The 26104-nt window shown below is 48.4% G+C and overlaps 8 protein-coding genes across 8 annotated transcripts; 3 read left to right on the top strand and 5 right to left on the bottom strand.

Annotated features, from left to right (window-relative positions):
* Positions 1–94: 94 nt before the first annotated feature.
* FSST1_001860 (uncharacterized protein) lies at positions 95–6019 on the top strand (the record flags this gene model as incomplete). The annotated part of the gene is made up of 4 exons (XM_083227794.1): positions 95–111; positions 172–1372; positions 1757–3773; positions 4017–6019. 4 exons carry the CDS (start codon positions 95–97, stop codon positions 6017–6019), a joined length of 5238 nt encoding a protein of 1745 aa, XP_083092042.1.
* Positions 6020–8258: 2239 nt separating this feature from the next.
* FSST1_001859 (NmrA-like family-domain-containing protein) lies at positions 8259–9659 on the bottom strand (the record flags this gene model as incomplete). The annotated part of the gene is made up of 1 exon (XM_083227793.1): positions 8259–9659. One exon carries the CDS (start codon positions 9657–9659, stop codon positions 8259–8261), a length of 1401 nt encoding a protein of 466 aa, XP_083092041.1.
* Positions 9660–16368: 6709 nt separating this feature from the next.
* FSST1_001858 (uncharacterized protein) lies at positions 16369–18896 on the bottom strand (the record flags this gene model as incomplete). The annotated part of the gene is made up of 5 exons (XM_083227792.1): positions 16369–16518; positions 16579–16730; positions 16785–18167; positions 18218–18422; positions 18477–18896. 5 exons carry the CDS (start codon positions 18894–18896, stop codon positions 16369–16371), a joined length of 2310 nt encoding a protein of 769 aa, XP_083092040.1.
* A 500-nt stretch (positions 18897–19396) lies between these two features.
* FSST1_001857 (rRNA-processing FCF1 family protein) lies at positions 19397–20112 on the bottom strand (the record flags this gene model as incomplete). Its single annotated transcript, XM_083227791.1, has 3 exons — positions 19397–19659; positions 19714–20011; positions 20077–20112. 3 exons carry the CDS (start codon positions 20110–20112, stop codon positions 19397–19399), a joined length of 597 nt encoding a protein of 198 aa, XP_083092039.1.
* A 378-nt stretch (positions 20113–20490) lies between these two features.
* Positions 20491–21657, top strand: FSST1_001856 (replication factor C subunit 4; the record flags this gene model as incomplete). Its single annotated transcript, XM_083227790.1, has 3 exons — positions 20491–20594; positions 20648–20868; positions 20918–21657. The coding sequence occupies 3 exons, from the start codon at positions 20491–20493 to the stop codon at positions 21655–21657; spliced, it is 1065 nt and encodes a 354-aa protein (XP_083092038.1).
* Positions 21658–21863: 206 nt separating this feature from the next.
* FSST1_001855 (uncharacterized protein) lies at positions 21864–22241 on the bottom strand (the record flags this gene model as incomplete). Its single annotated transcript, XM_083227788.1, has 2 exons — positions 21864–22023; positions 22120–22241. 2 exons carry the CDS (start codon positions 22239–22241, stop codon positions 21864–21866), a joined length of 282 nt encoding a protein of 93 aa, XP_083092037.1.
* A 607-nt stretch (positions 22242–22848) lies between these two features.
* FSST1_001854 (Der1-like family-domain-containing protein) lies at positions 22849–24031 on the top strand (the record flags this gene model as incomplete). Its single annotated transcript, XM_083227787.1, has 3 exons — positions 22849–22898; positions 22954–23230; positions 23576–24031. The coding sequence occupies 3 exons, from the start codon at positions 22849–22851 to the stop codon at positions 24029–24031; spliced, it is 783 nt and encodes a 260-aa protein (XP_083092036.1).
* A 228-nt stretch (positions 24032–24259) lies between these two features.
* Positions 24260–26012, bottom strand: FSST1_001853 (uncharacterized protein; the record flags this gene model as incomplete). The annotated part of the gene is made up of 3 exons (XM_083227786.1): positions 24260–25365; positions 25417–25674; positions 25733–26012. 3 exons carry the CDS (start codon positions 26010–26012, stop codon positions 24260–24262), a joined length of 1644 nt encoding a protein of 547 aa, XP_083092035.1.
* Between the last annotated feature and the right edge of the window lie 92 nt (positions 26013–26104).

The following is a 26104-nucleotide window of genomic DNA, read 5'->3' as shown; positions in this document are numbered from 1 at the left end:
CCCCGCTAGATTTTCTGTACCCGGATGAGTGTGATTGAAGCCCAACACCCACGCTCGTCTCACAACCAGATTCTTGTCGCTTCAAATCGCCAAGATGCCTCGAAAGTGGATGTAAGTATCGCAATGATGGGATCTATATTTTCACATAATTTACTAATACGTTTTTAATAGCGACAAAAAGTCAGCACAGCACTTTACGCTGGTGCACCGACCGCAAAATGACCCCCTCATCCACGACGAAAATGCGCCTGCAATGGTGCTCAACCCTACTCAGACCAAGAAGGGATCTTCCAAGTCAAAAGACTTAGATGATCTCGCCTCCGAGCTCGGTTACGAAGCCGAGGGTGTCCGCGCGAACGAGGGTGAGGCAGCCAGCTATGGTGTCTACTACGACGATACCGAATACGATTATATGCAGCATCTGCGCGATCTTAACACTGGCGGCGGAGAGGTTGTGTTCGTTGAGTCTGCAGCCTCCACAAACAAGGGCAAGGGAAAGCAGAAGCAGTCGCTCGAGGATGCGTTGAAGAAGCTGGATATTGAGCAAAGTGCAGAGGATATTCTCGACGAAGATATCTTGCCGTCCAAGAACCTCTCAAGGGCCACATATGAGGCTCAGCAGGACATTCCCGATTCCCTCAAGGGATTCCAGCCCGACATGGACCCTCGTCTACGAGAAGTTCTCGAGGCTCTGGAAGATGACGCTTTCGTGGACGAAGATGATGACATCTTTAAAGAGCTGGCCAAGGATGGCCGAGAGCTGGAGGACTACGAGTTTGATGAGGCAGGGTTTGACGAAGACGATGGTTGGGAGTCGGATGCTACAGCAAAACCCACCAAGGAGTTTAAGGATGACGATGTGCCCCAGCTTTTGAAGCAGATGGAGCAGCCCGAAGAGGGCCCCTCTCAAGACTGGCTTGAGGACTTCAAGCAGTTCAAGAAGGAACACAAGGGTGCCAAAGCACCTGTTGCGCCATCGCAGTCCGAGATGCAGTCGATGTGGACAACCACCACCAATGGTGGCCGCCGCAAGAAGAGAAAGGGAGCCCTTACCGACAACTCGAGTTACTCCATGAGTTCCTCATCTTTAGTCCGAACTGAGCAGATGACTCTCTTGGACGCAAGATTCGACAAGATTGAGGAGGCATACAATGAGGACATGGACGATGATATGCAATCAGTTTCTGCTGTGTCCACCATGTCAACCGTTCAAGGGCCACTCCGCAGTGACTTTGACGGCATCATGGATGACTTCCTTGGAAATTTTACTAAGCCCGGAAAGAGAACGAATAAGAAGAACAAGGCCCAAACAGGCCTTGAGCAGCTGGATGAGATCCGACAGGGGTTGGGACCTGCTCGAATTCGGGGTCGCGTAAGGTAAATGTCAATTCAGTGCGCAATGGATAGAACAGATCATCGGGTGAATCTGTATGGGATACAAAAAAAGGAGTTTAGGAGTAATAATTACCAATGAAACAATTTAAAATTTCTTCTTTAATTGATATTTCTGAGCCGCTATTGTAAAGTACTCAACTGTTTCATCTTTCCTTACCTATTGTCCTATTAATGCACGTCACGTGTTGGGTGGACCATTGTTCCAGACGAAAGCTCCCCAGAATGGGAACTAGCTTGATGGGCTCAATTCTACCTCGAGCATTCATTCATTCAATAACTAACCACCTATTTTACCATCATCCACGTCACGCCACGCATTTCGAGCGCTTCAAATTACCCCCATGTTCAAACGGTCCCTCAGATGAGTGCGACATCTGTTGCATCATCAAACCAGATGTTCTCGGCTTTTGGTCAACCAACGCGGAGTCCTTCTCCAGCGTTTAATCCTTTCGCGACCAAGTCTGAAGACAAAGGAAGCGCATTCGGTGTTGACGGCGCGAGCGATTCTTCCAAAACGACACGGAATAAACGAACATCGGCCTTTGGTGACCACAGCGATAGCGAAGCGAAGCGAAAGGCCAAGACCGGTTTTAAGGGAAAAGATGCCAATCTGAGTGACGGAGGCGGTAGGCCCAAAAACCGTAAAGGTGACGACAAGAAGAAGATCAACGATTCAAAGAAAACCCCATTCGGTGCTGCCCCTTCTACCAAGAAACCTGCAGGTCAAAACGCGCGCAACAATGGCTCTAACCCATTCGCGACGACGCGTGATGAATCGCGACCAACTTCGTCATCAAGCGTCGACACCCAGGATGATCACGTCCCCGAAGCCCACCATTCCGATGACCCTCATGCCAAAAAAGTATACGAGCAGTTGCGGAAAGATGGTATTCACCCTCCTCAATGGCCATCCCAACCTGGAAATCCTAAGAACAAGGGCGAGGTCTCGAAATTTCGTGAGAAATACGAAACCTACCGCAGCAAAGCACGCGCCTCACTCACAAAGGCTGGCCTAATCGACGACCCGGAAAAGCGAAAGACACTTCAAGATGCGATCGACTTCAAGGGCATCTGTGAGGATATGTGCCCCGAGTACGAAAAGATCACGCGAATCAACGAAATGGATGTTCACCAACCAGAGAAAAATCCCAAAACAACGTTTGCCAACACAAATCGCATGATCAAGAAACTTGCCCGTTCTGCTGCTGGTCAAGAGGCGCCTCTTCCCATGGATGTTCGATCGATCCCGGCTCTCAAAAGGACGTTGGACTATCTTATTGATGATCTATTATGTGAAGACGGAAAACTACCCGGTTTGCATGGCTTCCTCTGGGACAGAACACGAGCGATCCGCCGAGACTTTACCTTTTTCTCATCCCTTACACCTGACGAAATGAAACTGCAAGTCTATGTTCTAGAGAACATTGCTAGGTTCCATGTCACAGCACTACATCTGCTCACCCAAGAGGGCAAAGCACCCGAAGATTTTGTGGAACAACAAGAATTAGAACAGCTTGGAAAGGCTCTGCTATCTCTCCGTGACGCCTACGATGACTGTAATGATCAAGGCATCAGCTGCGAAAACGAGCCCGAATTCCGAGCATATTATCTCATATTCCATGCATACGACTCAAACATTATTGAAACTCTCCAGCGCCAGTGGAAGCCAAATCTTTGGAGGGACTCTGATGAGGTTCGCACAGCAGTTTCGCTGGTCGAGGCTCTTCAGAACACCCAAGATTTCCACGGACCTCTCAAGGACGCACCATCATTAGCTGCATCATCAGCATACCAATCATATTTCCGAATTGTCGAGGATCCCAAAGTTTCTTACACAATGGCCTGCTTCGCAGAATGTCATTTTCCCAGACTCCGCCGTTGCATCCTATCTGCTATAAAACGAGGTCTTGCTCGGCCTCGCGAGACTTCCAAGGACGTCACAGCTGCTGAGTTGAACAAATTCCTTCGCTTCGATACTGTTGAGCAGGCGATTGAATTCGCAGAACTACATAATATTGAATTCGGTGAATGCGAAGAAGATCCTTCTGATCTCAGCCGCCAATACGCAAAGCTGGACAGTCGAGCTTCGTTACCTCACCTTCGACTGCAACATCAGTTCTCTCACAATCTGGTTGAAAAGAAGCGCGGTTCAAAAACCCTTCCTCAGCTTATTCACGAGACCGTATATCAAGATACGACTCTCGCCAAACCTGCAACTAACGGATTTGCTGGAGGAAGTGCTTTCACACCAAGTACTCAAGCTACCAACAAACCTTCGATCCCAACTGGACCCAAATCGACATCACCGAGTCTCTTTACATTGCCCAGCGCCTCTGGTGGATCTTTGGAAAATAACAAGGCTGTTAACGGCACCTCAGGTAAGACCCCTCCCCTACTGTTTACTGTGCGCCAAAGATTCTGCATACCGTGGCTCTCTGCATATACAACTATATGTAAAGGTCTTTATTTTGCAGGCGAATAGGAAATCGCATTCAGCCGGAGACTCGATAAGCCATCGCTCCTGAGATATACTCAGAGCAACACCGTTGGCTCGAGATGAACCACTGGAAATCTGGCAAAGACGCGCCTAAACCACTGGTTCTGACGTTTGTATTCGCTAGGGACTACATCCAACGGAACCACACCCACGAACGGCTTTGCTGTGCAACAACCAATATCACAGAAAAATCCTTTTGTTTCAGTCCTGGCTCCTTCAGCCAAACAGCTTGTTGGCAACCCATTTGCACCAGCCACTTCTGCATCTACGCCATCACTACCTGGCAACACCCCTGCTAAAACAGACACCGGCTCTCAGCAGACACAGGCTCTTGGAACAGCACAACCTTTAAACCCGTTTGCCTCTTCATTCAAACCACCAACTGCCACATATGCGCCAGCAACGAGTAGCTCATTCGGCCAACCTTTCACCTCCGCAAATCAAGAGACTGAACCGGCAACAAAACTGACGTTTTCCTTCCCGCCGGTCAAACCTATCTCAACGACAGAAACCGCTTCCAGTAAGGAGTCGACAGACAAACCACAAAATCAGGCTACAACAGCAGAGTCGACAAAACCACCTGCCATCAACTTCACCCCTCCTACCCCTCAACTATCTTCATTTCCCACTGGCACTACAATACAACCACAAAATCCATTAACGTCGAGCGCCAGTAACAACGCAGCGCAATCCACACCCACACCCACAACAGGGCTTGGCTTGGACAAACCTGTACCAAGCAACAAAGAAGTGCCTAAGCCAGCAACAAGCATCCTTGGCTCACAACCGCCTGCTGCGTCAACACCTCAATTCTCGTTCCCATCCATTGGAACACCAGCTTTCCCAGCACCTCCTAAGAGCAGCGATGTATCTCAGCCCTCGACGGCCCTGGCACCAAAAGAGCCCAGCCCTCCTCCGGCACTGCCAGTTCCAGCACGTGATCTCCTTGGTGACTTCACTAAGTGGTTTGTTGTGGGCGATAACGGACTCATGGACGAGTTCCAAGCATTCATGTTAGACAACATTCTCCAGGGTGTATATCGAAAGTATGTTCGAGACGAAGAAGCAAAGAGAAAGAAAGAGGAGGAAGAACAAGTCTGTGCAAAGGCGGAGCAATTCCGTATCTATAACCTATCAGTCAAGTACTTCTATCGGTGGAAGGAGATTGCACGCGATCGACGCCTGAGTCAGCTTCGTCGCAGTGGTCGAGAACAAATGAGAGCCTACTACGAGGAACAACGTGTAGCCCAGGCAAAGGCTCAGAAAGACGCTGCTCGTAGAGCGGCCCGTGAAAAAGCTGAGATCGCGGAATTGAACCGATCGGAAGAGTTGAAGGACTTTCTCAAACACAAAAAGCCCAGCAAACGTCGCCAAGCAGAAGAGGAGAACGCATTACTCGCTTCTGGTGTTTTATCCGGAATCGACAACGAACAAGAAGCCATCAGCAGGATCGTGCGTAGACCGCCATCTGTTGCTAGTTCTGTCTCGAGTAAGCAGTCCAGCGCATCTTTCTCAAGAGGTGGTTCCAAAACCAGGGCTCTTCGGCAACAGTTCGCTGGCGACCAACAAGCCGCATTCAGGCGCTCACTGCCTCCTATGGCCTCAAGGAATACCTCAAGCCCCGAGCCTGGTAATCGTGTCAGTAGGGTCTCCGAACGCTGGCGTCTCAAAGCTATGGGTATTGTTCAATTGCCCGATGGCACGGCTGTGCCCGACTCGATAGCAAATGAGATGCACCATGATAAAAAAAGGCTTGGAGTTAGTATAATGGGGCCGCCCAGTAGCTACCCCATCCGCCGAGCTTCTGGAGGTGATTTCGCACGCTCAGAAACACGACAGCGCATTTCCAGCTCACACGATACAGTCGACACCAGCGAATCTGACAGTGGCACCACCAAAAACAAGAGAAAGCGCGCAACTGAAGACGATAACGAAGCTACTCAAGAACGCCAAGCTAAATCCAGCTCGCATAAACGGGTCATGAGCGATGCGCAAAATCTTATCAACGAACTCCGATCTATGAGAGAGGAGATGGAAGAAGGCGCGACATGGTTCAAAGATCAGAACGACAGACTACAAAGCGAGTTGATTAGTAGAAGCTCAACACCCTGGGATCAAGATGCATGATTAAGACAGTAGGAAGCAAGAAATTGCGACTAATGGGAGGTTACATTACACTAATATCCTGAGTATAATACTGCAATTGGATGGATGGGAGTCGGAGGTATATACCTGTTCCAACAGTTATGCTTTTGATTACTAAGCTATCTCGTTGTCTGTTTGTAAACAAGGGGTAGCATGGTTTGATTTGGTTTTGAACGGCATTGCATGGCACAAGGGAATGATTTGGCGAATACACATATCCGGCATTAAAGCCGCACTACATACATTTTATGTCTCGTTAATTGTGATGACCATGCCTCGCCGAATTCTGTGTTTTGAAACCCTAATCTTGTCCAAGTTTTTGAGTCTGCTTATGCTGATCGTCTCGATGCCAACAGTCAGTCATAGGCAAACATACTACACTATTCCACAAGAGTAAACTACTTGCACCTATTTTTGCGTCTATCAGTAGCATCAACATCCATAAACCCTTCCAGTACGAGTTTGATGACGTCCTATGGGACCCTTGGGAGTTGTTTAGGAGTTGAGCCGCAGCCTCTACTTATTAGAATTTACCGCCCGGACATTTTATGATTCTACTTCTTCTTCTGTCATTCTATCAGTACCAGGGAGAAGCCCATACCTTCTTCAACTATCTATAACACGAAGAGGTTGGAATTCTCTTAGTTGACGCGATTTGAAGCCCTGACCCTCAACTTGTACGAACTGGAAGGTACAGAGCTTTCATCGTGGAATAAGATAATGCCTGGACACTCTCCAATCACGCTCTATCCAGTTTTGATAAAACTGCCGCCCAAGTCTTGGATCGTCGTCGGTGCCAGAGTCGATCGTGGCATTCTCTATCCCTTTCCGGTCGTTATATTTGCTGAGCTCGGTTTTTGGCCATTCCGAAAGATACAAATAAGTCCACAAGTCTCCCAAATACGGGGCTCGTCATTTCGGTTCAATAGTTCACTCCCATCCACCACACTTTATCGACATATCTGGCAGCTGGTTAGTCTGGGGTACAGAGTCTGGGGGAGATAAGAGGAAGTGTCAAAGATAACGCCCCCTGACTTTGGCCGCTCTCTTTCAACTACTACTCAGATAACGGAGATTTCTTGCCCCTTGTCACCCCAGATTTCCCCCCACGCAGCGGCGTTTAACTTGACCGGGGAGAGATACTTGGCAAGTTGATCACTCTGAGGTCGTAATAGATCAACTTGCTATCAATGTTACAAGATATGTATCCATCATGCTCCATCCCGTTCAGGCTCTATCTGGATGCATGTACTTAGTGTGAGGATAGTTGTAGTGACGATGATAGTATGCCTTGATCCCCCCCCCCCCACGCATATGGACAAGGGAGCCATGATCATGAACATGGAGGGCGGCCACGCGGGGGGCGGTCAATTCTATTGACATGATGTATCACAGTCTAATCTGACTATGATAATCAAGTTCCAATATTACACTGCATGTATTCGATGTAAGTGGCAGGTGGACTTGGCAGTCTTATCCATGACGTGGTGGTGTTTATTAATACATTATTCAACTGGTTGCTATTCTAGTACAAGAACGAGCTGGAAACCTGTCTAGCTTTTCTCTTCCACTTCAAAAAAATTTTTACCACTCCTATTAGTGTCCGCAAATACAGATGCTAAATAACACACTGCTCAGGCAATCAATGATATATTATGAGAAAGATCCATCGACATAAACAACACAAGCAACAATCCGGCATGGGTGTATACTGAAGGTATATCCCCTTCCCCTTAACCAAAGGGTTCAGTTGCTCTTCTCAATGACTTCATTTTCATGGGACGATCAATTGTAGGACAGAAAACATATATGCGGCAATAACAAGTGCTGGCTGTACGTGCCGAGATAAAAGAGACATAACATCACAAAGCAACAAGAGACGGATGATAATTCGTTATTTTTTCAAGTCATCCAATGACCAAGTCGTGATACAGTCGTTCAGGTCTTAAGCCTACCCCTGAGGAACGCCTCTTGATAATTCGCAACTACCGTTGGACCAACAACCGATTAAAGCACAACTCCCGCCGAAATGCAATGCCCACCAGGTCCGACTCCACGATCCGCCGCAGGATTCACTGGGGCTTATAGATTCGACTAGAGATTCTTCCCATTTTTTTCTGTTCTTCATTTTGAACAGCCTTCCTCACTTTCTTTTTCGTATCGTACTTTTCCATCAAAAAAATCCGGGACGCCATAAGCCCTCAAATATCGGGCTGCCTCATCATGCTAACCACTCCTCCTCGTCGCGCTTACGGCCTTTTATCACAAGACCATCGTCATTATCATCGTCGCTGTCGTCGTCGTCGTCGCCCTCATGGATCCTCAGTTGCTCGACCGAGTGTGCTGCGTGTTGCACCTCCTCGTCGTCGCTGGAATCATCTTCCAGCATCCATGTCAGGCCGTTGGCCTCCTCTTCTATGGGAAACATCTCTCTGGCGTACTCTTCAATGCCTCGGGGACCCTCCCATAGTTCCAGAGCTTCGCTTGGGCAGCTTAGTTCAACCTTTGGATCTCCGAAGTAAGGCGGCTGCTTTCTAGGATCCTTTCGATTGGGGTCGTAGAGTTGCTCAAGAGCCACGAGCTGTTCGCGGTAACCTTCTGGGATGCGGACCTTCACCTCGATGGGCCCATGAACATAGCGCACAGGACGACCAACTCCCTTGGAGAAAAGGCGACACACCTCCTTTGGGGTCAAGTACTCGTATGCAAGTGCGATACGCTCTCCGTTCCACTTGGCAGGGCCGTCTTTGAAAATTTGGAGAACTGCAGGACCGACGTCGTGCTCAGCATCTAGCCAAGGTAGCTTGGCATCAGGATGGAAAGGTGCTTGCCATCTAAAGGAGCCGTCCTTCTGCAACTCCATACAGAAGAGGGGGTATTGAAGAGAGGTGAAGTTGTTGTTGTAAATGCCAGTGTAAACAAAGGTGGCAGGCATTCTCAATTTGCGCACATACTGCTCGACTTCATGCTTGGCGGCCCAAAGAGGCAGCGAGGGCCACTTGGTATCATAGGCAGCATGGTCGGGCATCGATGAGTAGACATAGTGCTGGATTCCGGCGCGTTTGGCGGCATCGGCAAGGGCTTTTCCAATGGCAATCTCGTCGCCGTAAAAAGTGGTGTTGATGAAGGCGAGTTGAGCTCCGCGGAAAAGATTAGCGATCAGGTCGTAGTTGACTCCGACACCGGTGAGAGGGCCATGCTTGGTGACATCGCGGTTTGCTTCCGAGGGCTGGTGCCTCGTGTATAGTTCACCAACAAGAACGGTCACATTGGGATTCGCGGAGACTTCAGAAGCGATCACGCCGTCCAGATTTCTCAACTGAGCACGAACATGGTAACCGACAGCGGTGGCGACGCGAATGAAAGACGCAGCCTGTCGCCCGCTGGCGTTTATGACAGCGATGGTCTTGTCGGGGTTTGACATGAGCCTCTTATAAGGACGGAAAGTTAAAGAGTTATTTCTGGAATTCGCGAGCGGAGAAGAATCGGAGTAGGATGATCTCGAGTGCTTGTGCTGTTTGTAGAAAACACCCGTCTGAGGTTGATGTTGAGGCTGAGTCTGGTCGCCGGGTATTCGAATGGGGATGCTGGCGGTCATGGACCCGTTTAGTTGAGCGGGCATGCTATTGCAGTGCTTCGCGCTCTGTGTGTGTTTGTAGAAAAGAAAAGATCACTTTCGCGATCGGGAGGGAGCAGCCACCGGAGACGGAGCGGAGATGGCAGAAGGGCCTTTATTAGCCGGGACGGGTCAGAACAAAGTCAAAGCCGGTACGGTTCTCAGTATGCCGGTTAGGGGAGGCAAAACAGATACGACCACCAAGGAAAAGGTTTAGGTACAGGCGGACAAAGGTAACAGTACAGGCAATCTGTACGTAAAACTCAATGTATGGTGGTGGATCGACCAGAGGGCAACCGATGCAGACAGACAGGGTTGTTAGTCTGTCTGAAAGGTAGAGAGGGAGGAGGGGGGGAGGAAGAAAGAGGAAGATCGTGAGAAAGTCAACCAAGAAGAGAAAGAGGGGGAGGAAAATATAGAGAATTTCAATCAAGTCAGAGTCTCGACTAGTTGTGAGCAAACCCCAGTAAAAGAAAAGAAAAAGAGGTCACGATGCTCCGTCGCGGCGTTGCGCCAGGCTTGTCTTGACTTGTCTTGCGCTCAGCGTGCGCGCCCCAGTTCCTGGGTGGATTTAAATAGGTAAGGTAAGGGTAATGAGAATTCAATCCAGTCCGATCAAACAGGCAAGCCAGCCCAGCCCTGGCCCCAAGCCAATGCAATGTGCGATTGTGGGTGAAGGTGGATTTGGAGAATTGACGAGCTTTTGGTCTCGTTTTCGAAAAGTCCTAGCGCTGATTGATTCAAGGGTCCTTCCTGTACATAAGATGCGGCAGGAGAGAATCGAGGTTCGAAGCACTGACAATCCAGGTGAACGAGTAGTAGAGGAGAGTCAAGACGAGCTGATGATGAGAAAAAAAGTCGACCTGCAGCTGTAATGTAATGTAATGTAGGGGGATCCGTAGCACCGGTCAAGAACAGGTCGATCTCGTGTAAGAACGGTTCACGAATAGGAGCAGAATTGGTTGGAACGAGCTAGGCTCTGTGCAAGTATAAGATAGGTTGTAGTTGCAATTGAAGTCGGTCGGTGTGTAGCAGCAGTACAAAAGAAGAAGAATCTATACCTTTGTAAGGTAATGTATCCAAGGCAAGACAAGGTACGGATAGGATGGAATGGTAATAAGGGTGGTGTCGGTTTATGGCGTGCGGTACGGGCTTTGATAGCGGGGAGGGGTGTGTCAAAGATGGGGTGGTGTGGAAATAGCACCGAGTCCTTGAAACCGACTGCCAGCAGTGGAGATCACTCGCTGTAATCCGCACACAAACGAGGGTCCTTGTGGGTTCGATCTGGGGCCAAATGTGATGGCGTCGATGAAGCCCAAAGAGGTTCAAGTCCAATTTGAGCGTAGAGGGAGAAGATGCCAAGAGAAGGAGCTGCAAGTAGCTCCAGACGGATAGCAAATTTGAGCAAGAACAATCTTGGAAATGAGGGGTCTGGGCTGATTTCCTTCTTTCCATAGGTTCCCGTACAGCAGGAGCAAGTATGAAAGATCTTCTTTGGTCCTTGCTCCTGCCCGCTGTTTAGTCCGGGCCTGACGCAGCAGGCGCAGGCGCAGAAGCAAAAGCACTCCATCCGTACCTGCTACGATTAACAGTCTGTGTGTGACTCGGCCCAAACTGGATAAGGCAACCAATCAAAAGGCACGCTTCAATTCGTTATCAATTACATCAGAGTTCCTGATTTGATAGGACACGCCTATGACATGACACGGCCCTCGGATCTTTCACTGACAGTCTATCCAGGGCTGAAGATTTACTTTGCTTGCAGAAGTGCAGTAGAACACGATGGAAAGAATGGGGAAATGGGGAACATGGCAGAATATTGCGGGTGGAAACCGGGGAATGGCTGGCAGTGTTCGCTTGCTTGGCCCAGCCTGGCCTGGCCAGATCAAAAAAAGATCGTGAGAATGAGGGGAAGCCGGAGAAGGGAAAGGGGAGATAACAACATATGGATACTTGGTCACAATGGGAAACTAAAGTGGCCATTGCTTTGTACCACGCACTGCGACTGGTGACTAGGGACCGGCATGGAAGACCGACTCGACCGACTGATAAGAGAATTGGCAGTCAGTCGAAGGAAACGCCATGTTTAATTCAACGACACTACATAAGTACCGCGACACGCCTCTGGTACCTTTGTTGGTGGTATGATTGTGCGGCGGCTCTAGCCAAGACAGATGTATCGTCTCATACAAGGGATACATTAACAGTTGCCTTTTTTGTCCATCTGGATTTTGGTCAACGAGTCACCTGTCTTATGTTCCTAGAAGCTAGCTCAGACGGAACCACTCCGTGTTTCTGCTCTTATCAGTACCTCCGCCATGTACTGTACCCTTCCGTATGAAACAGTTCTACACTCTTGACCGTTATTTCAAGGTTAAAAAAGGGATCATCCTCTCCAAGATGAGACAAGAGAGGGCCGGATACGAAAAGGAAAGATAAAGAAAAGTGTTGTTGCGTTGTGCGCTGTGTTGTCTCTTCAACCCAGCCAGGTCATCAATGGCTCTATTACAGACGCCCCTGTACCTAGGTAGGCTGCATTCCCGTTGGCAAGTACAAGTCACCTTACCCTCGTGGTACTCTGTAGAGACAATGGAAATAGCGATTTCCAGGAAACCATTCAGCGTTACGTTAACTCACCACCCAATACGATAGCTTGAGCCAATACAAATCCAGTAGCACAACAGGGACAGAGGGATAGAGAAAAATTCAAAACTGGGCTGGAAAAAGCTTCTGGAGCCGTCAAGGTGGATAAGGATAGTGCTAGAAGATCGGTCTTGGGTGAAAGCTTGGACCAATCGGGGCAAAAATTGATTGCTCGTGGTGAATGAGCCGCTTCCAAGGATACCTACCTACTTGTCTGTCTGTACCTTTGTAGTTATCGCTATCAATCTGGGCTTACAGTACACAAACAGTACAGTTTGGCACACCAAAAAGCCTGATCTGCCTTCTCGATATCGTTAGTAGACGGCGAAGTAGACGCAACCTACACAATTGGTCCAAAGCATCTTATTTGCTTATCCGGCAATTTTGTTGAAGGCCTCAATTTGGTCTCTCTGATTGGGGAACACTTTTCCCACTCTCTAGGTCGTTGAAAAAATTCGAGAAGGAAAAAAAAGACCCTCTTTCATTCTCAGGCCGAATTCGACAAATATTTTAAGAAAAAAGTCCGGGGGTGGCCAATCAGACTCAGGCGGTAACTTCAAGCTTGTCTCTGAATCGGCGATCTCTTATCGCCTAGGATTTTGTCTGAAGCTCTTGTCTTGTCGTTGTCTTGGGGTCAACTGACAAGGAAGCTTATTTAGCGTGCCTCCTTCAGCCATGAGGTCAACGTTAATATTTCTCTGCACGTCAGGACAAGAATAGGAGTATGGGACCCGACTCGTGAGCGGCCGATCTGGGTAGCATCTTGGCAGGTCTTGCATACAGCTTTTGTTGTCGTCAACTTGCAAGCGTCAGATTGACATTCACCCTCCTAAGGGTGTTGGCATCCAAAGACAATCAAATCATCAACCATTTCATACCACCCCATGTCATTTAATGTCACATTATTACACCAAGTATGTACATACAAAGAAGGACAAGAAGGCAAAGGACGGGATCCGGCCTCTTCCTATTCGCCAATAGACGCCGACCCATTCTCATTACATAGCTTTTACTCGATTGCATCAAACAATTATATCTCACCGGCACATTTAAGCTGGATAGATAGAGTACCGGTATGCAATTTTGTTTCTCCTTTTGGACCCTGTCTATCTCCTCTGGCCTAGCAGCTAGCTCACTTTTGTATTCCATCGCAAGACCACGGCTGGTCCGTTCTATCAACCTAGTACCTTTTTTTTTTACTAAAACAACCCCCATGGTTATCAAAAAGGGTGCATAATAGTGAAATTGAGAGAAAACCATTGACCCTTTTGGCCTTGCGGCGTAACGATTCCCATTCCCCCACGATTGGCACAAATGACGCGATGCTACAGTACCGCTTCGTCATCCGCAATCCATCATCATGAGAACTCTCGGAGAGGGAACCCGATGTCTCATTTCATGTCTCATGTACCCTATATCGCCTCACTTGTCTTGACATAACTTGTTGGTGCGCATTGCTTCGAGGTTATGTGTTATAATGAAAGCATCAGTTGACTGGAGAAGGAAACTCAAGTTTAATTGACTGATGATCGATACACTGATACAGTAACTGTTATCGACGATAACACCTACTCTGCTATCTCCCTCGCGATCCTAAACTCTGATAAGGCAAGGCAAAGCAAGTGCTAGGTTGGCAATCCAATCAAGATCCCTAAATGGAAGTTGGTTGCTTTTTTGAGATTATTTTGATGGGGGAGCTTCTCAAAGTCTAATCGATGCAGTGAGTGCGGTTTTTTGAGATTATAGATAGGTATTCGTGCCTGCCTACTATCTAATCAATTATTTACATGTTGAATCTCCTCCTCGATATTCTCAACTCCAACTTTATCCCATCACCATCATCCTCGACCACTAAAAACTACGGCAAAAACCTTACCATTTGCCAAGACTACCAATCCCTGAGGCTCTGCCCGTGATCAACCTTATTCAATTAGTGACCAGTCTTAGCAGGTACCGGTCACTATCGCTACGGTCGTACGAACCAGCAAAGGAACAGCGTGCCGACACTACAGAGTAGGAGACCAACGAATTCGACTCTACGAACGAGACACGAAGAGATCATCGCGTCGCGGGAGTGATCCGACCTGACCTACTCTGTACAGCCAGGAGGAACACACGCTTCCGGTGCTAGCCTTGAGCCTGGGTCCAGGTTCATGGTCCGGGTCTGGGTCTTGCTAGTCTTGGTACTTTATCCTTCCAGCTGGAGACAAGGCCAGTCCCAACCGGCCGGCGGCGAGATTTTCGTGGTAGTCGACCCTGGACAAGTTGCCCACGATAGGGTGGAGGCGAGGTCAAAGAAGTGCCGAAATAGCGTTCAAATTAGGTAAAAATAACGGCCGACTCTCCAGTCAAAATTTTTTACCCCGAATCCATTTCTCATCGACTTGACAACACGTCCAAATCTTTAAGACTGCCCATTTGCTCGTGCAACTGATACACATAACTGATAACGATGTTGTCGTGGGATGGTCAGGAATATGGAGCCGTTACCCTGCCGTTTGGTCACCAGACTTGAAAACAAAGCGGATGAAGCGAAGCAACCCAACGGTACGGAGTGTCCTGCCTGCCTGTGGACAATTACACAGATGTTTTAAGCAATCCATCTTGGTGGATGAGCTCCCACTATCGGACCGCTAATCTTGTGTGTGCAGTAGACGCTACAGTTGATATTTGACATGCGGTAGAAGAACATTTTCTTACACAATCCCTTCGGATGTTTTTACCGGATTCAATATAAGTGTTGTCACAGAATCCATCATGAGAGATTTCGCTTGTTAAGAAATTAAGAAAATCAATTCGCCATAGTCCTAACAGGTTTGCAGTAATGATTGATATGGTTATGTACAACTTTCAAGTCATGTTTGGCGCATCCGACTTACATGCGGGAGTGTCGTTCAAGGATTACACAGTAGTAATCGGTTCACTACCCGTCACCTGTTGTCTACACCGAGTGATTGGCCAGCTCTGGAACCATGACAATGTTCTAGAAGCTTCAAATTTCAAACTGGCGGTCTATCAGATGCAATCAGTCACAAGACCTTTTGAATAAACGTTGCGCCTTAAGAAAGAAATTACACGGGAAAATAACATCATATGATGACTGTCTGAATTTGTTTAATCATTCAAGGATACATCGGGTAGTGTTCCGAGCTGATAGCATTGGTGTTATGCAAGTTTTAATGCTGTGCACCTAGAATAAGCCGATGGCATTCCGACGCCGCACCTGGAATTAACATCTCCGCGGAGGCTCAGTCCACTAATATTCTCACCCAATTCCCCGGATCGACGTCATAAATCCCTGTAAGCAGACAACGCCTGGTTGGCCTGGATTGAGTTTGGTCGCTGTTAGCATAAGAGACAAAATTAGTAGGTCAGCTCATGCTACTCAGATCGAGTGTCTTGGGCTGTTTATTTGTGTTACCTAAAACTCAAACACCAATCTGTCCGGTACCCACTAAGCTGAGTTTGGTAGTTGTTGTACAGAAACTCTTATCATGCCCAACAGAAGCACGTCAGTTATTTCGCAATCTTGGTGATGAATCCTACAGGTGAGATTATATGTTGTTGGTTCTTCTCTTATCGGCGCCGAATTTGGCCAATGTGCGTGACAACCAACCTTGGAGAGTTTCGGGCGGGCAATGCTCACTGACCCCTCACCAACGCCTCGGCTTACAATAGCTGGGGACACTGGTAGTAGAGGAGCTTCATCAATATCTAAGCGTTCTGCGGGGATTGACGAACTAGTTCCCCGGATCTCCTTTTTCCCCAGACGACGGGCCTAGCTCGGGATGTTTTGTTTGTCCGTGTGTTGTTGCATAATAAGTACCTACCTTAACTTCACGAGAGCCACACCACCCTTACTCTTACTCATCGAGGAGGCGGTGACATTCCCATCCCGAGAGCGGCTTGTCTCAACCTGTCAGTATCATTCGTTATCTTGCATGGGAGCTTTCTCCCACATTTAACGGGAGGCTATTATAGTCTTCCCTAGTCGTATCTTTAGTTTCATAGTGGAACATAATTGACTTGAGTAAGATCCTCGTCTCTATCTATAAGCCGCCTCCTGGTAACATCAGCTGGATCCGGGGTGGTTGAATATCCAATTTCCTGGTCCCATGATGTTCATCTCCTCCAAAGGCGGCGCCCTCTCTATCCATGTCTGTCCGGTATCCTCGTTCCGACCAGCATCGTGACTATGGGCAAGTGATATGTCCAGATAGCGCTGTCGTGCCGTTAGCTTGAGCCTCAAACCTCATGTCACCTCTTGGACACGGCAACTTACCCAATCCATGTTGCTAGCTGCAGTATCCATCCAAGCCGGATCGAAGTCGAGCCCCTCCGTCCCCATACTCTGAAAACTCATGCTAGTTCCTGCATCTCCCGTGAGACCCAGATCCAGGGGTGTCTGTTCTGATGTAGATCCCGTCGAGGTGTCTGAGTTGATGTCAGCATGTGGATTATTTGTCACCTCCATGTGAGAAGTCCTACTCAGGCCCAGAGATGACAAAAGTCTCGGGTCCGCTCCGATCGAGCCCATGGTGCTGGGGTCTACCGAGGGAGCACCTAGTGACGAGGATTCGTTTTCAATACTAATAATAGACATAGTTTGTTCGTAAGTGTTTGTCGATTGACTAACTGGAACCCCGAGCTTAGTTAACATTGTCGCCAGCGTGTCTGCTGTTTTTTTGACCTCGGACACGTCTTGTGAGACGTCGGACCAGATAAGATGAGATCGCTTTATCATTTCGATAAGTTCATTCTTCGTAGGAGCTGCGTAGTCGCCTCCGATTTCTGAACAGTTTTCGTTCTTAACCACAAGATATATTACCATAGCAGCCAGTAGAAAATCATGGACTGAGAGGGATGAGACAAACCAAGCATGATGGCTTAGAACATGGCCCGGTTTAGAAGCTTCCCAGATTATATGTTGATAGTTCAGCAAAGACAAAGCTCCTTCAAGGCATTGCCTGCGTGAGTAGTCATGTTCTCGTTGTGGGATTGCTTCTGCGAGATATCGCCGGTGCAAGACACAGCGACATTTGTTGTAGAGAGCAGTCAGCCCGAATCTTTGAATGAGTAACACTGGCGGATCTCCAACGCACTCATCAAGTGGACGCACCATCATGAAAGCGGGAACGTTTTGCCAAGTTTCTTGCAGTAAATCGTCAAGTTTCATGACATCGGCGTAGCTTGGCGGCGTCAAGGCATGAGCCTGCCGTGCGATTTGTCCAAAGACTCGTAGAATCTGTGTCTTATGGATAGGATATGTCATAGACGTCCAATCTGTCGAAGGTCGGCTCGAAGGTAACTCTGTTGAGTTTTCATCAAAATCTTCATCCTGCATGTTTCGTGGTACTGCAGTGTCCGTTTCGATTCCCTGTAGCATACTAGGAAGTCCCATGTGGAAGGAGACCAGAAACTCAACTTGAATAGCCATGTTCCACATGCGCCGTCTCATCTCACCTTCAAAGGGCGAAATGTTTGCCAGCTTGCTTGGATCTCTATGAAGACCCATCTTGAGCATCAAGCGTATACACACGCCAGAGAGCACGTAGCAATTCATCTGGGCTGCACGGTTGAATAAGAAGTGTGACTCGACATACAGCAAGAAAGCAGGTAGAGTTGCTGATGAAGGCTGTGTGTATTTACCCCAGACCAGAGCCCATCCTGCACATGCTTTGTAATGACGAACTCTGTCAAGCGCTGGGAGGGGAGAGTCGCCTTCGAGTTCACTTGAGTTGATGAATTTGTTAAAGAAGACGCCGAGACTTAGCATCATAAACAACTGAGCTATCCAGTGCAGTGAGGTTCCCTCGTGGTCTTGCCAGAACTTTGCATACTGTCTGGTGAAAGTCGGGCGATGGACAATATCTAGTGCCTGTGAGTAATTGCATTGTACGCGTCTGGTGGAGGACATTTACGCTGTGAGGGACTCATTGAGGCAAAATAGCGTGAGATGAGTCTATCTGCTACCTTGCGATCCGGTAGACGACCTAACAGCTTCTCTCGGTTTCTTGGACCAGCTCTGGTGTTCAACATGAGTTCCGTAGGGTCGATCTCATCTGCCAAAATTTGATCTTCCTCCGTATCATCAGGCTGGTCAAAGTAACTCTTCAGGTCTTCAATCTGAACCGTTATCAGTAACAGCTCTAGATATGCCAAACACCAATAGATACTCACATCTTCCAGCATGGCCATGCAATGTGTTGCTCCCACATACGTTGTCGTCTTTTCACCTCTCACCACTTGACCTTGCACCTCCGGACCGGTAACTCCATTGGTAACTTTTGATCTGCTTACTGGACTCGATCCTTCTGCCTGGACTGTGTTTTCAGAGTCCATCATCTCCCGTACCATACCTTCAAGCCGTTTTAGCCTCGCTGACATGCCTTTAGCTGGCCGCTTCTTCTCAGGCTTGGGAGCATAAGTGCACTGCAGAGGGCGACCCTTTTTGTCACATTGGCTACATGGCTGCTCTCTGTCGCACTTGAGCTTTGAGTTTCGACATGGTGCGCATGAAAGAAGGATGCGAGAGCGTTTTTGACGAGCTTCAGATGTTGATGACTGTTCGTTATCGTTTGGGCTAAGGTCCAGCTCCATGGTGAGATATAACGATGTCCTGTGTTGTACTGGCGTTCTTTTTTTTGTTTCAGAATAGTTTTTGTAAGCAAGAGTATGTTTTTCGGTCTACTCGCGTTTGCTTGTCTTGAATGCGACAACTGTGTGCCTAAATGTAAGACAGAACTCGTAGGTTGTCTGATCGAAACCTGCCCAATCAAAAGCTACTGAAAGAACCAGCGACCACTTATATAAGGTACCTCAGTATCCAGGTAGCCGATCAGCAAAATCCATTGTACCGAGGAAAACTAGAAAAGCACTTAGAGCATTATGACAGTACGATCAAGAATCATTTCTCATTTGTATGGTTTGATAGTCGATGCTTGATTAACTCCTTCAATCACGGCTGCAATCTACCCTGTAACCAGACAACAAAGCCAAGCTATAACAAGATAAGCTGTCGACAGGAACTGCCAGTGTAACGCATCGTAAACTCGTAAATGCAATTTTCCATTCCCAAATAGCAAAAAAGAGAGACTCCTCTATGAGTCCGGTGCACCTGGCAGCCTTTCTATCACATACTTGGCACGCGCCACACTCATGATGGGCACACCAGGAATCTTGCGTAGTCGTTGCTTGAGCGCCTTATCGTTTGTGCCCACAATGTAAATTCTGTCCTTTTGCACTCGGTCCACCAAGCAGTCATCCGCGTATACACCCTTATGGTCGCACTCAAGTCGTGTCCATCGCTCGTCTCGCGCAACCCTCAACGCCAGTCGGTACTTGGGTCCAAGCTTTTCCAACTCTATCGGATACATGTCAGTGATGATTCAAGACGAGTTGAAGAACAATAACATACCAGCCATGACACATGATGTGATGATGGGGTTACACTTTGCATAGAGGCAATCCATCATGGAGTCGAGAAGAGAGAGCTTTCGCTGGACTGAGTGACTGAGGAAGTTGGTATCGACGAGAACGCTGTAAGGCGGGACAAGAGCTGTGTTGTGCTGGAAGAACATGTTGCTGGGCATTTGGGGAGCTTCTCGGATAACCTCGCCATTGATGGTCTTCTTTTCCTTCTCCTTCTGCGCCAACTCAGCCTTGAGCTTGTTCTCCTTCAACCTGGCATCGCGACGACCGATAACTCGCTTGACCTATCCTTCATAGTTAGCATACTGAAATTTGGGCAACTTTTGCGCCGCTTATCGATAAGACGCACCTCTGCGAATTTGCGAGTCTTTTTCTGGACACCCATGGCTGATACTTCCCCGGTGAGATTTTAAAACCCGAGTCGAAAGAGTTTGTACAGGTTTCTGGCGATATTTCTGTCGTGGATTGCTAAGGATTCGTGGGTATCTTTGAGGAATTGGAGGGTATCTCTGCTCTTTGGTAGACTCAAAAAAGTTATCGCAATGGCAAGATTTTGCCATTGAAGGATGGAAAGCGGTGGCAGGAGTGGGGCTTAGGGGCTCCAGGTTCCTTCCACAGGTACCTGCGCACGGATCAGCTTATGGGCTGCCGCTCGACGCGTTCCATTTCTCTTAGGCGCGTAAAGTGATTGACATTCATAGATTTGGTAGGACTCTTAGGCTTCAGCTTCATCACCGACAATCCATACCACATCTCAACCAAAATGCCTCCCCAAAAACCTGAAGAACGTGGCGAGTCATCAAACTCAGTCACAAAAGCGGCTCTCGCCGCTTCCACCAATGGTGTCGCAAATTATGAGCTCCCATGGTATGCTTGTTCTCTTCACTTTGTTGAGACTATCGCTCACTGCTGGTTGCTAGGGTGGAAAAGTACCGACCAGTCTTCCTCGACGATGTTGTCGGCAACACAGAAACGGTTGAGCGACTTAAGATTATCGCCAGAGAAGGAAACATGCCTCATGTTATCATCTCGGGTATGCCAGGTATCGGAAAGACCACCAGTGTTCTATGTCTGGCCCGGCAACTCTTAGGCGATTCATACAAGGAGGCGGTCCTGGAACTCAATGCCAGTGACGAGCGAGGCACGCATAATTTCACTTACACGATCTATCAACCGACTGACATAACCAGGTATCGACGTCGTCCGAAACCGAATTAAAGCCTTTGCACAAAAGAAGGTCACTCTGCCCGCTGGCCGCCATAAACTTGTCATTCTTGATGAAGCCGACAGCATGACCTCAGGTGCCCAACAAGCCCTTCGACGAACTATGGAAATTTACTCCAATACCACACGGTTTGCATTCGCCTGCAACCAGTCCAACAAGATTATCGAGCCCCTGCAATCACGATGCGCCATCCTACGATATGCCAAGTTGACAGACGCTCAGGTTATAAAACGACTGACGCAAATCATGGATGCTGAAAAAGTCGAGTCCAGTGACGACGGCAAGGCTGCATTGGTCTTCAGCGCCGAAGGAGACATGCGACAGGCCATCAACAACCTTCAGTCCACATATGCCGGTTTCGGTTTCGTGTCAGGAGACAACGTCTTCAAAGTTGTCGACTCACCTCACCCAATCAAGGTGCAGGCAATGCTGAAGGCTTGCTATGAGGGCAACGTTGACTCTGCACTTGATACGCTTCGAGAGCTCTGGGATTTGGGCTATTCGAGCCACGATATTATTAGCACTATGTTCAAGGTGACAAAGACAATCCCCACACTGAGCGAACATTCGAAGCTAGAGTTTATCAAGGAGATCGGCTTCACGCATATGAAGGTCCTTGAAGGTGTGCAGACACTGCTTCAGCTCAGTGGATGTGTTGTTCGCTTATGCAAGATCAATATGGACCCCAAGCGTTTTAGGGTGTAAGATCTAAGGACAGGCGCATAACAGGCGTTGGAGTTGGTATTTGTCTGAGCAAGGAAGGGAAAGGATGGTAAAAATGTGATTTTACACAGATGGCTCAATAGTCATCTTTAATGTGAAATATGTACGCCGTTGTACCCCCAGCAGTTACAGTCAAACTTTTCAGTGAAATGTTCATAGCTTCCTGGCTTTGTTTCCCAACATGGTGATCATTTGCCGTCGCCTTTGATGTATTCCTCCTCATATTGTTGCCACTTGGCCCTATCGCCCATCAACCTTCGCTGCATTCTCACTCGTTGCTCATATGCTCTAAGTCTTGAGTCCGCCTCGATCATAGCACCTGGAACCATGCCACACATTTGTAGATACCTTGAAATGGTTAGTGAAAGGCAAAGCTGTTCTAGGATTTGACCCTACACTTTGAATTGAACCGTCATGGATCGATATAGCGGCGACCAGACGTACCCGGCAGCACCCAGTATCGCAGCACCGATTCCCCACTTGACAGCACCCGCAATACCCCCTCTGGCTGCTTCCCAGGCGGCGTCGTTGGCCTCCTCACTTTTCATAGCATCGTGAGTACGCATAATGACGAATTGAGTGAGGCTTTGCGTGCTCAATACTTAATTTATGAGGTCAGGTTTTTGGGCGACCCAAGACCTGCCTGTTTGATGATTCAATTGAGGAATTGAATAAATGAATTGATGGAAAAAAATCCTCACAAAACATCAGACGATATGGCCGCGAGCCTTGTAGAGAAACCGAATGCCGCATGCCGCATAGTTCCGCTTCCATGACACAATTCATTGGCCGAAATGTGGCGCGAGCTCTCAACAGCCACACTCACAGCCGCAAGAACACGGCGAAATGTCGGCCCCGACATCGTGCCCCGCTATAGCGGATTCGCTCATTTAATGAATTTTTTCTCTCAAGCTACCACCTTCTCTCTTTCCACTCTCTTCCATGGACCAACAAGCTCCGGGAACGAAGATGACACGCATGCAATAACCAAGAATGGTGCCTGGTTTCGCAAAGTCCCGTGCTTCTTCTCCTTCCTCATAAAACGTCGCTGAAGCTTTCGCTTGTTTTCTTTTTCTTCATTGCGAGAAAAGAAAACTGTTCTTGACTCAGCTGTTTTATTTATTTCTTGCTACCACTAACTCTACATCACACAATTGAGCAAAGTTGCCCAAAATGGCTGAAAATGTGATGGCCGCCTACTGGGATCTCCCAGCTGTCTCTCGGTACGTCACTCTTCACTTTGATGTTCCTTTGGACATCCTGCTAACTATTCTCCAGAAACCTAGTTACTGCTCTAGTGATGACATCCGTCACTTGCAAGCTTAACCTTGTGTCGGTCTACTCGGTGCTTTATCATCCGACATATTTGTGGATGTTCCCTCCACAGATTTGGCGCCTCGTAACATCCTTCTTCGTCGAGCTGAACCCCATCAATTTGCTCTTGAATTCGTTCTTTCTGTATCGCTACTGCAATCAGCTGGAGATGGGAAACGCTCGTTTCCCGCGCAAGGTCGATCTTGTCTTTTACATTCTCTTCATCTGTTCAGTAATTCTGGTAAGCCTTTGTCTATACACCCGTGCCGCGCATCATTCCTACGTGTCCCTTTCAAAACCCCCCTCATATATCTGCCCGGATAGTGCTTTGCCTCTTCAGCTATCACGGTTCCTGGAAATGAGGAAGATTACCCTTGCACTTCGGACCGCCCATCATTCGCATTTCAGGGTTGGTCTGCGGTGCAGGCATGGTGGGATGTCTATATGGATGGCTTGTGTGACTCCCAATTCACTCAAGTGGTTTTTTTAGCTCCCTACATTTCTATATCATAGCAATAAAACATTTTATATCCCAAACACGTACCCATATGTCTTGTGCCTGTACAGAGGTTAACGACGTCGCTAGATGATCGACTACCTTACCGGCTTGAACAGCATGCTGTACTTGAACGGCCTCATCCTTGCTATGGCATACACCGTGACCCAGGATCAACGAGGCCAAAAGACGCAATTCCTCGTCCTTACCATTCCAGCCCAGACTCTGCCGCTGTGCATGATTGTTGTTACTGCCCTCATGGCAGGACCGAGTGCAGCTCTAGTCGAAATTGAGGGTTTGTTCGCCGCTCATCTTTACGACTTCCTTGCACGCCTCTGGCCCGAATTCGGCAATGGCCCTCGACTGTTGAGAATCCCTTCCTGGCTTGAGCGTCTCGTGCAGACCCCCAGAGTTCTTAACCGCGGCTTTGGTACTGCTATCCGACCTGGTAACTCGGCCTCTACTGGCAGCAGCAGTGGTGTGGATAAGGGTGGCCCCTTGCCAGACTCGTGGCGGACTCGTGGCCGAGGCCAGCGACTGGGCTGAAACAAGCTCATCACCAACAGCCAATGTGACACTTTTAGCCTGTGTACAATAAGGTAGAATAATGACTATCACTATAATCCTGCGCCTTGCCATGTGTACCATATACGTCGATCTAGAGAGCATTTCGCTCGGATATTGCAATTCCCAACCAATAACTCCAGGCTTGAACCCCAATCACATAAGACATAAATTCCCATCCTCCGCTGTATCGAGAGCATCTATAATCTATCATCCATAAACGCGACTGTTGCCGCTCAGCATTGGAGATTTATTCGCCTCACGCCTCTTCAGGTAATCTTCGTTGAATGCAGCTGATACATTCTTGGCTATGACGGGACCCCCGCCCAGTGGTTTGTCTTGAAATCGAGGATCCAGAACAGCCAATGGTTTGGATATTCTCATTTCTCGCCGAGGATCGTTCTCCAATGCCGATATCGGTGTTGCTGACTGCAGATTGAGTTCTGGGGGAGGAACGGCGTTCTTCTTGGGAATGATGAGCTTGTGTAGTGAGGAGAACGAGAGTGAAGGTAATCTTGGTCTGCCTGCATGAAGATCAGGTGCAGGAGGTGCAACAACTGGAGGCTCGGGGACCTTTTCTTGTCGAGCAGGTGATGGGGTTCGACTTGAAGCCGTACGGCTCGATGAGGCGTCGTGTGTAGGTGCAAGATGTATGCCAAAGTCGTCCGTCGCATTCAGATATGTTTGTAGCGCATATGAGTCGGGTGCGTAAGTCTTGCGGGACTGAGAGGTGATCCGAGACTCGGGCAATTTACTCATTACCCTTGGGATATAAGCCGGGTGTGTTGGAAGAGCCGCGTTTGGTCCATTGGTCTTTGAGTGCGGTGCGTAGTGGTAACTAACATTCGAATTTGTGCCCGCCATGTCTCGTTCAACTGAATCGTAATGTTGCGCATTGGACATGCTGCGGATATGGCCGCGAGAAGGATCGTGAACAGGGGGTGGACGCCTTCCATAGTTGTCGTCTTTGAAATATGACGACTTTTGTATGCCATACATGGAGCGGTGGTTCATTGGTGCATCCGGTGGTGGTGACTCGATCTTGATGCCTGCTCCACGACGGGGTCGGCTTCGTCGACAGTAAATCCAAACAAGCCAAGCCATACCAGCGAGCCCAAGACCACATCCTACCGCAATGCCCACAATGGTACCGGTAGTCATGGAACCAACAGGAGCACCGCCGTCGCCTGGGAGTGTCTCGTTGGTGTCTGGGTCTGTGATGTTCACGAGCGTTGCGGTGAATATTGTCCCGCTGAGGCCAATGATGTCGCCTTTCTCAGGTTCCTGCATACAACCGGCTTTCAGGGCTACCAAAACTACAATAAGGTCAGTAGCTCGTTTACTAAATAGCAGAAAGAATAACTTACAGTTGGCGAGGTAGGTTTGGTCCGACGTGGACTGTAAGCAGCCAATGCACTCCTTGTAGCTGGGACCATTGATGATAGAGTCTTCAGCCGTGCAATAGTCGAGCTGATTGTTGGCATTCGACTTTGGTAAGGAAGTCTTCAGAGCATCCTCAAGAGACCCACAGGATGTTTCGATGTTGCAGGGAGAGTTGGTGGTCCCTGAACCCACTGCATCGGGGTAAGAGTAGAGACAAACATCGAAGGCATAACGAATGTTGTCTATAGTATGATAGTTGTTAGCAGGTTTCATGATCTTCGGGCTTTCTGTATAACTTACACAGAAACCAAAACACATCACTCTCTTCCTCCCACGTAGCCTCACTCTTCTGAAGACAGTTGAGGCAATTCTTAAATCTAATGCCTTTCCCTGTTTTGGAATATTCATCGTCCCCGCACACAATATCCGAAGAGTTCGTTCTGGAGAGGCTGGCGTCGCTAAGAGTGGTGTTTGAGCCATCGGAACACAGAGCAGCGCACTCCGAGTCGGGTGTTACTTGAAGAGCAAGTACAAGAGGGAGGGAAAGAGCCAGACTGCTCAGCCAGGAAGAAGTCCACATGCTCGGCGGGTTATAGGATGGTAGATGATGTGATAGATGAATATGTCGGGGCCGCCAGAAAGGTTTTGGGTCGGTCAGTGTGAAGAACCAAG

This window comes from Fusarium sambucinum, chromosome IV, assembly GCF_050947815.1.
Source record: "Fusarium sambucinum isolate potato_lamoka chromosome IV, whole genome shotgun sequence".
Classification (NCBI taxonomy): Eukaryota; Fungi; Ascomycota; class Sordariomycetes; order Hypocreales; family Nectriaceae; genus Fusarium; species Fusarium sambucinum.
This window is presented reverse-complemented; position numbering and strand designations above follow the sequence as displayed.